We start from the raw sequence: 12,508 nt of genomic DNA on the forward strand, positions 1-12,508 counted from the left end.
TTCCATCTCCCTCACTACTGAATACTCACTTATTCTTCTCTCCACAGGCATATTCCCAAGATGCCTACCTGAAAGGCAATGAAGCCTACAGTGGTAATGCCCACAACATACCCGAACCACCGCCAATATGTTATCCGCGCCTGACATCCACAGCTTCTGTTATGGCACAAGCTGGTGACAAGCTATCTTCTGACTTCTCGCTGGGGAAACAGCAAGTCAGCAGACCAGTACGGGCATTGACACAGCCAGAGAGGGCCTACAGAATGGAAATACAAGTGCCTCCATCACCAACAGACATTGCAAAATCAAATACAGCTGTGTGTGTTTGCAATGAAACTGTAAGGACTGTTATTGTGCCTTCTGAGAAGGCTGTAGATTTGCCATCTTGTAGAAATAATCATGCTGGTCCATCACACAGGACAGAGGAAGTAAGATACGGCTTAAAAGATCAAACCAGTCTAAAAGCACGGACCACGTCACCATCTTCTTCAGTGTCCACTACCATTGTACTTCCCCAGACTCCAATAACAAGGCCAGTTGATCCAACTGGAACACTAAGTAAAGCTTCCAACTATGTAGTATGTCCAGAAGGAATCCCAAGCACTAGACCTCCTGCTCAAGCCACAGATTCGCCCTCAGTCTCTACTAATCATTACAGTTCTCCAGCATCCCACCAGCATATAGACTGGAAGACCTACAAAACTTACAAAGAGTACATTGATAATAGGCGCATGCACATGTATGGCTCCCGAACAATACAGGAAAGGTTAGATAGTTTAAGAGCAGCTTCTCAGAATACAACTGATTATAACCAAGTGGTGCCAAATCGCACTGCTTCACAGGTACGGCGCAGGAGCACCTCTCACGACAGGGTTCCGCAGTCTGTTCAGATCAGGCAGAGAAGTGTATCCCAGGAAAGACTTGAAGATCCCGTGTTGATGAAAGAGTGGCCACGAAGTGCTTCACAAGATACTCTAACTTCACCTTCGGTTAATGCTAGGAATCACAGGGCTCGGTCATGGGATTATCTCAGCAAACAGGGTGAAGTGCTAGAAAATTTTCATTCTGAGAATATGATTGCAGATACTAATGGAGATAGGAGAAAGACTTACAAGTGGACAGGGTTTACTGAACAGGATGACCGGCGAGGTATTTATGAGCGATCTAGACAGCATGCATTTCACATGTCCCTTCGAGGTCAAAATTTTTCTATGGCTCCAAGTGCTTATTTTTCAGACAACAGGAGAACAGGTAGCAGAGCTTCTCTGCCTGGTTCTCATTTTCAGAAAGTTCCACCAGATATAAAAATGTTGCAGCCTTCTCGAGATTTGCAAACTCCTGGGGGAGTTTCAAAACCTACAACTCTTTCACAAGAGAGATTGTCTCTCACACCAGCCAGAAGTTCTAAAAGTAGCTCTTTGAAGAGCTCTGCTCCCTATGCAGCAAAACCATCATTTCCCCTTAACCAGGGCCTGGATACTATTGCCAGCAAAGACCAAAGAACAGTAAATCACCTGCATCAGAGTGGTCTGTTAAACCAACAGTCAAGGGTCCGAGCAGAAGGTGCCCCAGATCACAAAACAGAAACTGGCAAAACCATCCAGCCCTCCTCTCTGTCTCTAGCTTCCGCCAAACTTGTTCAGCCAACGAGTGAGAGTTCAACTACCTCCGACAATGTAGATGGTTCCATCAGACAAAAGATTCATGATTTTGAAAGGGAAGAGGTTCATGAGCCTGAAATTCTGCAAACGGATGTTCAGGAAAATGACAAAGACACAGTGGTCATGCGGGACAAATCACCTTCTGGCCACCAAACTCCACAGCCTTTGAGGCATCAGTCGTACATTCTTGCTGTAAATGACCAAGAGGCAGCCTCGGACACTACCTGTTGGTTACCTAACGATGCTCGGAGAGAAGTCCACATAAAAAGAATAGAAGAACGGAAAGCATCAGGTTCCAGCCCACCTGGTGACTCCTTGGCTTCTATTCCGTTTATTGGTGAGTTAAAATATTCCCGTGTACATCATATGCTTTTCTCTGCTAAGGATGATGGAGAGCACTGTGCCAGGGAGCTGACTGCTGTGCTTGTAAATCCTGGGGTTGAGGGCCATTGGGGCTCTTTTCTCATCTAGAGTGCAATTAGGCTGGTAAAACTAAAAATATTCTTCAGTGGAGGAAAAAGATGTTCTGTTTTGTTTGGAGTCCTGGAGGATCAGTGTAAAAAAGTCTACAGTGACTTACTATTTCTCTAGAATTTTCCTTAACCCCCTGGAGAAGTCTACATTATATAACTGCATCTGGATATCACTCCACATAATGCTCTGGTGTTATTTATATGGACAACTAGCATTGTCAGCACCTTTCAAAATATTTTTACTTCTCTAGTATAAAATGTAGTTGGAATCCAGTAAAGAGAGAATATGGATGCAAATCCATGTAAGGGTGATTTGTGAAAAAAAAGTTTGTCATCAGAATAGGTAAGGTGAAAGCTTTCTAAGACAGATACAGGATGGAGGAAAGCTGTTTCAGGTGAAAGGATATCAATAAAATGAAGTGAATTTGCAAGTAAAAATGCTAATGTGGATATGAATGAAAGGGTTTGTGGAAGCAGAATGTGAGAAGGCACAAAGATTCGTCTGTGGACTGTGATACAAACAGGGTTGGGATTACAGGGAGTTTATAGGAAGGGAGCTGAGCACTTTTGAGATAATTTGGAAGAAGAGAGGAACTCATGGAAGGATTGTAAGTGGTAGAAAAAAATAACTGAAACTCCATTTTTGGATACGTGAGGAATTGGAGTAATCTGCTGAAGAGACAGTTTCAGTGACAGAGCATTTCTGTTCTGCTCAAGTAGTCAATACCTGTGTCGTCTTCACTGCGCTGTTGTTGTTGAGTTGGATTTTCTTTTCTTGTGGCTGGTTTAATCTTTTGGAGTCTGGATGTCTGCAGACCATTTTCCACACGGGTTGATTTATAATTGACGGTCCGTTCTTGAATGTGGTATAAGAAGTATTTAGAAAATATTGAATTTTATTCTCAAACTCATGTATGTGAGAAACAAAGCTTCTTTATGCTCTTCAGGTTGTGGTGTTTTTGTTTTGGTTTTTTTTTTTTACAGATCAGGTTAAGGGAGTTAGAGGTGCATTGTTTTAGCACAATTGTCTTCTGTTGTGGATCTGCAGCAATTGTCTGTACGAGTTTAAAGTAAATAACCAAAAATAGCAAAGCAGCTTTGTGTGCATCAAAGAATGGAAATCACATAAAAGATATAATAATTCTGTTCTTTTGACAGAATTTTAAGACATGACAAAAATCCTTTCTTAACTAGCATATGGTTTTTATATTGGGTTTGCCTTTTTGAATGGGAGTTGTGTAGATTTTTTTTTTATTATTATTATTTATTACTGGATGCATCATTATCCAGTGTAATTTTGGATTCTTCTTTAGACCTTTTCGATCTTTCTTTAAGGATTAGTACTGGTTTGTAAGGCACGTCAACTGATCTTTGTGCAGGGTTTTTTAATACTATGCCTAAAATCAACATTGGGCAGTTAAGTTACGTGTGGTATTTGTACTCACTTAGGAGTGCTTGCTGGGAGGTTTCTAATCCCGTACAACTTTAATGTCATGTAAAAGTTCGATCAAGATTGCCAAATCAAGCCCAACCTTTTCTACACAATCTTCTATCTTATATTTGACAAAGACTTGCCATGAACTCTAACTCATGTGGCTTGCTTCCAGATTTTAGGGAAATGTGATGATTAAAGTTCAAAGAAGCCTTAAACATGGCAATTGTACTGCGTTCCGGTAGCGGCTGAGTAGTTCAGAAGAAACAAAGTTGTAACTCTCCATTGCAGCCTTTTGGCATAACACCACGTGGGATTGTGCAAATTCATATGAGCTCCTTAGCCTTTTGGACTGAAACCTCCTTGAATACTCCAGAAATATCAAAAAGTGGTGCTGCTAGAGCATGGGCACAGTCTGAGGCAACACAGGACTTGTGGCTGTCTTCCTAACAAGAAGTTCTTGTACAGGTGCTGTGGAAAACTTCCACCACAGCTCCAGCACATTGAAGATGAAATAACCCTCTCTGAATAGGAAAAGCATCAAACGCCATTAAGAGTGGGCATCTTCTGAAGTTAGAATTAATATGCTTGATTTTAACTTTGCTTGTTACACTATCATTATGCCTAATTACAGCTTCACTTGTTAAAAGCCTTATTAATCAGACGGATAAACCCCTAGATCTACTTTGCAGCTCAGTTAAAGGGTATTTAACTCTTCTGAAGGAAAATTACTTGGATTTTTCCGTTTCGTATTTTAGTTTGGGGTGGGGTTTTGGTTTTGGTTTTTTTTTTCCTTTTTTCCTCTTCTGTCTGATGATGTTACTTTGAAAAAAGACATACTTGGGTGTTAGCAATCTCTCTGTTTATGTTTACATCAGCGTAATTGTTTTTTGCAGTATTAGGGTTTTTTTAGATACAGTTCATTTCATAAATGCACTTACTGAAGTTATTTGTACAGTAGATCTTTGGAGTAGTGTAAAAATGTAAATTTTGGGGGAATAAATATCTTCCAAGGTTATGTATCATTGCCATTTTAAATACTTCACGATGTGTTTATTTTTGTTATCACTTTGCTAATTAAAACTAGTAGGTGTGGCCAGACCATGTTTTGGTAGAAATTCAGCCAGGAACAGTTGGCTTCTGCAGCAGCGTTTTGTGACTAACCTGCTCTCGAGAATAGCGGAACATCAGGATTTGAGAGTATCTCTCTGTAAGTAGCATGGTGCCCTGCACCACAAACAGAAATTCAGGCAGAGTTTCCATCAGGCTTGTCTACGGCAGATTCTTGCAGAGATTATGGTGGGTTGCTGAAGAACTGCCTTTTGACAGTAGTCCTTTCACAAAAGGCTGTTCTGAAGCAGGAGATGAAATTTTGGGTTGCATTTGCTAATAGAAATGAGAGATCTGTTCAGAGCAAACCAAGTAGGGAGATGTTTTATAGGAGAAATTGATTTATTTGAAAAAAAATAGGCAAGATATTGCATCCTTAGTCTCTTCTTCAGGTAAGCAGGTGCTCTTGGGGGATGAGGAAGCTGCCAGTTGTACAGAAAAACAACCCCGGGCCTGCACGCTTCAGTACTTTCCATGTGTTCCATGTGCTACTAAATGCAGAGTATTGTTGTTAGCCTGGAAAGCTGCTGTTGCTATTTCAAGTCCAAAGAAAGGCTCGGTTCTTGAAATGCTCTCTATTGTTTCAAACTATACTAGTTAGTCTAATGAAAGGTTATTCCTTTTACCCAGGAAACAGTCTCACCTAGTCTCTAAAATACCATCTCTAAAATTGTAAAAATACCATTATCTCTATCAGTGCCTGTATTAGCAGTGGTGGTGTTTAATGTACATTTTTTCAGACTTGTAATTTGTACACAGTTTCTCTGTTAGAGAACAGCAAATGACAAATTTGTGACCTACTGTGTAATTTTGGATGTGTTAACCTGCGCTGGGACGGAAATTAGAATGCTACTTAACATCTTTGTAACTATTGAGAAGCAATTCATTTAGAATATAGTTATTTCAATACCTTTCTTAGACATAGACGTATGAATGTCTGAGATTCGCAGCTACCTTGAAACTATTTTTTTCCTTCGTAAACCATTTATTGTGGAGTAGAAAGCAATTTAAAAAAAGGATAATCCAAATCCCAGATTGAGTTGAAGGAACTACCCGTATGAGTGAAATGGAGAAACTCCTTCAGTATTGAACCTGATTGCAGTACGGGTAGCTGCCAGTGCAGTTTAGTGTTTTGGACATTACTGTTGTCTGAACGTTCTTTCCAACTTTGTGGTGGGTTGTCATGTGAAAATTAAGTTTAAATGGATATGTTTTAAAATACTTAGCCTAAATAAACATCATCTTGAAGTTTAAAATTCTTTTCAAATCAAACAAGTTTATAGTCATCCTGTTAGAGAGTTTTTCTTTTAGGCGTGCAGTAGCATCGGGTAAGTACAAAGACTTTTCCTCAGAGGTGTGATCCCATTTTTGAAAATATCTAGTACATCCTTACCCTAGAAAAATTTTAGGTCACTTCATTCCACTATTAATTTGTGAATAACTGAGAGAAAATTAGCCAGATAAAAATATTTGACCAGACTTTAATAACACCAAAGTGTTGTAAAAATTACATGAGTGTCCTCTCTCTGGCTGAAATTGGTACCTAAGGAAAGGTGTAAGAACAGGACAAGGATATATGGTTCTTAATGTTGCTACTCTCTATTCTCCAACCATTTGCATTTTACAACGTTCCTGAGCCAAATGTGATTTTAAGTGCTTCATAAATTTCTCCATTCTCTTTTGTACTCCAGTAAAATTTTGCTATCCAGTACCCTGTATTGATTTAAATAAAGATTTGCCAGGAGTTTCACAGCTTTTTTAACTACATGGTGTTCCCTTTTTCTTTTTTATGTATATGCGTCGTTTTTTAAAACCTGTCTCCTGGTGGCTGAATTTCTCATACAAATGTTGTAAAAGTGACCTGCAGAGTGCTGGTCTTAAGTCACCCTTTCCATGCCACTCATGGCTTTGTCTCTCTTGGCTTCTACCCTTAGTGCAACCAACCATACTGATTTCTGTACTAGTAATCAAGCACACTCTGCTTTTTACCTTGCTTTAAGAGCTGATCTTCATGCTGCTTTTCAAAAACAAAAAACCTTTTTCATTGTATTCCAATATTTATTTTTCTACAAATTTCTGTCATAATAAAAGCGTTTGGGCACTTGTTGACCAACAGGATAAATTTAGCTGGCTTCTAGTGAATTCTGCTCAACCTTCTTTAATTCCTTTTTTTGTTAGGAATTAGGAGGTGAAACATTCTAAAACATTCAGCATGAGTTAAATTTTTCAGGCATCTTTACTGTACATGTGATGGCATTCTTCTCTAATGCTAGAAGTAGAGGTGTATAAGGTTTACCTTGTCGGTATCTACCTTTAAATGATGTCATGTACGTAACTCCAAGTGCTTTTTTTGAAAGTGTAATGAGTTTACTGCCTTTTTTTAGTGAAATACGTGCCATACTTTTCCTCTCCTTCCCTTGCACCTTTATGCCGCTCTCTGCAGGCTGTTTAGGCTCTGGTACAGAAGACAACAATGTGAATGCACACATACTGAATGCAGTTCATTCCTGAAACTAGAAAATAAGTTGATCTACTTGCACAAAGCACTGTGAAAAGAGTTATGATGGCAGGAATAGTGAAAGGTTAGGGGAGACAACCAGAAATACTCTCATGTGCAATAAAGAAATAATTGAAAGAATGCACTTATTCGGTTTTCTCCTCATGAGAAGAGATAAACATCAAGCAGGAAGAAATTCAAGCCCTCAAACTTCTGCAGCGCAGGGATCGTGGCTTGTCAGCCCAGAATGTGTGGATACCTTAAGGGTGGCTGATACAAATGGTCGATATGGCATGTTTTAAGGAAACTTCAGTTTTAGCAAAATCTGTTAGCAGTCAAGATGAATATGAAAAGCTTCAGGTATTGGGATAATTTTTTTTCTACAAGCTACTGTCTAGCTATTCCAAACTATGAAAATATAAATGTAACTGGAATAGAAACTAGAGCTGACAGATGTTCATTTCTAAGGGACTGTTGCTTCTATTATTCTAGCGATAGCATTGGCACAGTTTTTAACATGTCATCGGTGTTTCTAGGATAAGCATCAGTCTTTTGTTTTTTTTTCAGGGTTTTACAGTGTGGCCTGCCAAATCACTATTCTCCAGGCTGAAAATTTCAGTGTTTCTTATCCAAAGAACAATTTTGAAATCATTGTGGCATTCTGAAGTATAGCAGCCAAAACACAAAATTACAAATTAACATTTTAAATACTGTTTAAATGCTTCAGTAACTCAAAAATCCTTTTTTTTTTTTTTAAATGGAAACTTAAAATTTAAAGTCAACAATTCATAACATCTAGTAGAGTTCTAATTGAATAGAAGTATCAGATTTGTTCGGTAATGGGTAATATTTTCACAGCATAAATCATCCTTATTATATCATTATAACTTAAAATAATTATTGCAGGTAATAAAGGAATGCTGTCAGGGTTCTTGGCCAACAAAAAAAGTGTATTGAGAATTGTACTTTTTTAATGTGTTGGGGTAATACTGTAAACAGGAACCTTTAGAATTGCTTTGTATTACTTTGTGTAGAAAGATGGTTATACATTTGTTTAACACTGAAATAAGCAACAGACTGTTGTAGATAAGGTTTTCAGAATAGTCTCACATGAAGAATAACCTTGGGAAGCCTTTTTCTGTTTGTGTGGAACTTGGTCAGTATAATGAACATATTATTTACATGAGCGTGTTAGCAGAGGACTGGATTTGATGATTCAGGAGGCTTGTTCCAGTCCTGTGTTTCCATGGCTTACAGAAATGAATGTGCTCAGCATGCAGACATGTTTCCATTATATTCTTTTGGCTACAAGAGGATAATTACGTAAAGTAGATATATGAACAAGTTCTTTGTAAAGGCAATCAGTGTTGTCAGTGCTGAAAGTACTTAAAAACCAACAAACAAAAAAAACCTTTTTAAAGGTTCTTTTTTGAAAAATTAGGTAGGGCGTCATGATGAACCAGGCAATAGCGTATCTTCTTTCCAGGTCACGTGTTTTAGGCTTGGAAGTCTTTAACTATTGTAGCTTTTACCCTTGCAGACTAAAGTATAAAATGCAGCAGCTTGTACTTCAAGATCTGTAACAGAAAGTCACCGCTGTGGGGTGTTTATTAGTCCTTTGTGCTATCTTGTGTGATAGCGGGGTTACTCCCATATAGTTTATTTTTGATTGAACAATTTGGTTTTGTGTATTGGTTATTTCTGGCCTTCTCACTATGGAGATGAAAGTGTATGCATGGTCTTTTTATTGGATTGTCTTCCTGACAGACTTTTAAGAAAAATGGTCCATATTAGTGTGTCTGTGTTTACCTTAAATTCAGCTTCTTTTGAGGTTTCTTGGAGACGGGGAGCCTCTGAGATAGACCTTTTTTTTTTTTTTTTTTTAACTGTCTTGCCTGTGTGTGGATGAAGAATCAGCTTCTACCTCCAGTATCCTGTCAGCCTTCTCTCCTTTCTTCTGCATTCTTCTCACTGATGCTCTTCCTCGTGCCCTCTGTCCCCCTGCTCTGTTGTCCCTCGCTCCGCTTGTGCTGGTGCCTCAGCAGCCTTTGCCTGACCCCTCATGTCCTGCCTGCCACCAAGGTGAAGGAAGGGACCACCGAGGTGGTCCATATGGCTGTACCACAAGGGAAGTGCTGCCTATAGCAAGCTGGACCAAACCTAAACTGACAGGCACGGAGGAGGTATTAGACATAGGACAAGATTTTAAAGCTTTCATGTACCGTATCGAAGAGGAATGCTTTGGAGCAAGGTGGTGTTGTGCGTTGTGATGCTGCAGAGCCTGTCGTGGTACCATGTACTGTGAAGTGCTTGGATAGGCCGAGGATGCAAAATGGTTGTTTATGAAGGGCTGGAAGTAAGGGAGTGCCTCTAGAGCCAGTCTTGCTGCAGCGTCTGTTCATGTCACTGGCATGTCCTGTCTGTCCTTCAGTAAAGAAACTATTTTAAATTTTTTTTTTTATTCTTCTAATGAGTGCTTGATAGTTTCATGTTGTCTTTTCTGCCATAAGCAAATGGACTTGCCATGTAAGAATAATTCTTAAATTACACCCCAAAAGCCATAACCTGTTGTTTGAGATTGAGAGAATTATTGAAGAAATAGAGAGGCAATGGTTAAAAAGCTGACTGTAATGGCTGTCAGGTAGATGCCATGTCAGTACATAGAAACCTTCACAGCTGTTCCTCTGTTGAATGAAGATAATGTTTTTAATGATTCTTTTAGCCCTTTGCTTTGGAGACAGAAAGCAGCATGAGTTACCTCCCTGTAGCCTTCTGCAGAAGGCTGAGCTTTCTACAAAGAGCAATCACTGTTACAACTCCACGAGATCTCTGAGTAACCAAAATTGCATTAGGTACTACAGGGGCATCTTTAAATACAGACCTAATCCAAGAGCTGGATACGGTTTTCAGAAAGCCAATAACATTAAAGTGCAGTTATCCTCTTCAGTGTATGCAGTTTGGGAAATTGTATGTTGAGTGTTTTTTGTGTCTGGGGGGTGCACACTGTCTGAATGTTCTTCATGTGAAAGGTGAAGTGTGTTTTAAGTGTGTGTTACTACATAGCTATTACATTTTTGTTATTTGAATCTTTAAATCAGATCATAGTCTTTGATAAAATACATACTTGTTGAATTAAGGTTTGTAGCCACATATTCAAACTGTCTGTTTAAATTAAAATGTCTAAATGGTGTTTTAAATGGTAATGTGGTCTGTAATACACTTACTAAATAATGCAATTCCTTTTACAGTCTGGTGTTGAAATACCGCTTGCAAGACTGCCATGTCCAAAGGGGAATAAATATGAAAGACGACTTTAGCTAGTTTTTTCAAGTCACTTTCTATTACCAGTGAAAAAAGATTTGGCAAGCTGAATCCCCAGGGGCTGGTGGGAGAAATCACCTTTCTCTGTCAGTCATATAGCCCAAGCATCCCTAGTGGTTAGCCTCTCTGGACTAAGTTAGTCTGTGAATTTGGTCTCCATGTTTATATGTTACAATTCAGTTAACTAAACCATTTCCTTAAATAAAAAAAAATATTAAAACAACAAAAACAAACAAGACCCACAATCATAATCGACTTGGGTAAATAGGGAACTCCTAAGACAGCTCCAGTGTAGCTCAACCCATACATGTCCATCTCACCTGATGAGATGCATCTGAAGTTGCTGAGAGAGTTGGCTGATGTCATTGCAGAGATACTGTCTATCATCTTTGAAGGAGCATGAGGACTGGGGGAGGTCCCCGCTAACTGGAAAAAAGCAAATTGTGCACCCATCTTGAAAAAGGATGAGAAGCACAGTCCAGGGAAGGCAGTCAGTTGGCCTTATGTCAGTCCTTAAGGAAATCACGGACTTGGTCCTCTTGGAACTTATGTCTGGGTATATGAAGGATTTGATTGGGAATACCTAGCATGGATTTACCAAGGGTAAATAGTGCTTGACCAACGTGATTGCCTTTTATAATGAGATGGCTAGATCTCTGAATGAGAGGAGAACACAAGGGGGTCAGCAACCTTGACTTTAGCAAGGCTTTTGACCTTTTCTGCAACACCATCCTTGTGCCATAGTCTAGGTGGGTGTACTGCTGGATACATAGGAAAACTGGATCGTTGGGTGTAAAGGGCAGTGGCTAAGGGTTCATATTTTACCTGGAGGCTGGTTACACGTGGTGTTCTCCGGGGTCCGTTTTGTTTAATATCTTTATTGGTGACATAGAGGGGAGATGGAATATGCTCATCAAGTTGCAGGCACCACCAGTTGCCAATACGCACGAAGGTGTGTTCAGAAGAGATCCCTAGAGGGATGGTTTGATAGGAACCTCTTGAAATTCAAGGATAAGTGCCAAGTCCTGCGCCTGGAATAGACTAACCTCCTGCAGCGGTACTGGCACCTTGCTGGTGAAGAAGGCGGCTAACACCATACTGGTCTGCATCAATAAGAGCACAGCCGGGATGTTATGGGAAGAGATTATTCCCCTCTGTTTGTCACTTGTTGGACAAAATCCCTGAGCAACGTGGTCTGAATTCAGCGCTAACCCTGCTCAGAGGAGGAGGTTGGGCTAAGGGACCTTCTGAGGTTTGCCTCCCACCTGAATAATTCTGTGGTTCATTTAAATTATATTTAAGGTTCTCAAAATGTGCTCCCTTTTGTGTTGAAGTGTTCAGGTTATTACTTTCAAATCTTCACATGTAATCCTGAAGGGACTGCTCCAGGAGATTTCAGGTATAAACAAAGACATTAAATATTATATTAAAAATGATAAAATCATATTGTAGCAGCATAGTAGGGTATGATACAGATCTACCCTTTTTTTCAGTGATTTTTTTGGGGTATTAATTTCTCTGAATCTTTGGAAAATTGGTTAATGCTTGTTCCTTAGTTCTTCATCCACAGAGTGGGGATAGCACGTCCTCTTTGTCGTGCTTTCTCACCCGTGTAATCCTCAGTTTTGAAATCTCTAGTTCTGCCACTGAGCCCATTCAGTGTAAATTTGTGTCTTTGCAGAGTCAGAAAGTTAATATTTTTCCAGTCCACTTACATTGTGTACAGATGCTCCTTCTCTTTGTTAGGTCCTTGATCTCCATCTGCACTGCAATAGAAATGTACTTTGATAATGAATTCCTCTCCGCTTTAGCTACCAAATCAGTTAATGCAGGTTGCCTGTACCAGTAGCTATGTTGCCTGTTTATTACAAGTTTTTAGTGTCTTACCCCCTATAAATGTGTTTGCACTGAAAGGCTTTTCCTGAAAATCACTAGTTGCAGTGCTGACCAGTTGCATGCTCATGTTCAAACAGAGGTGACAAGCGGCATCTTCCCCTTTGCCGGAGGTGCTCTG

The 12,508-nt window shown here is 39.6% G+C and overlaps 1 protein-coding gene across 4 annotated transcripts in view; it reads left to right on the top strand.

Annotated features, from left to right (window-relative positions):
* Positions 1-12,508, top strand: part of ARHGAP21 (Rho GTPase activating protein 21) — a 127,346-nt gene that overhangs the window by 95,374 nt on the left and 19,464 nt on the right. For all 4 annotated transcript variants that reach the window (XM_074574449.1, XM_074574447.1, XM_074574450.1 and 1 more), the window contains one exon: positions 48-1,998. In XM_074574449.1, the coding sequence (XP_074430550.1) occupies positions 48-1,998 (1,951 nt within the window). The remainder of the gene's footprint in view (positions 1-47; positions 1,999-12,508) is intronic.

The sequence above is a fragment of the Larus michahellis genome, chromosome 2, assembly GCF_964199755.1.
Source record: "Larus michahellis chromosome 2, bLarMic1.1, whole genome shotgun sequence".
Lineage (NCBI taxonomy): Eukaryota > Metazoa > Chordata > Aves > Charadriiformes > Laridae > Larus > Larus michahellis.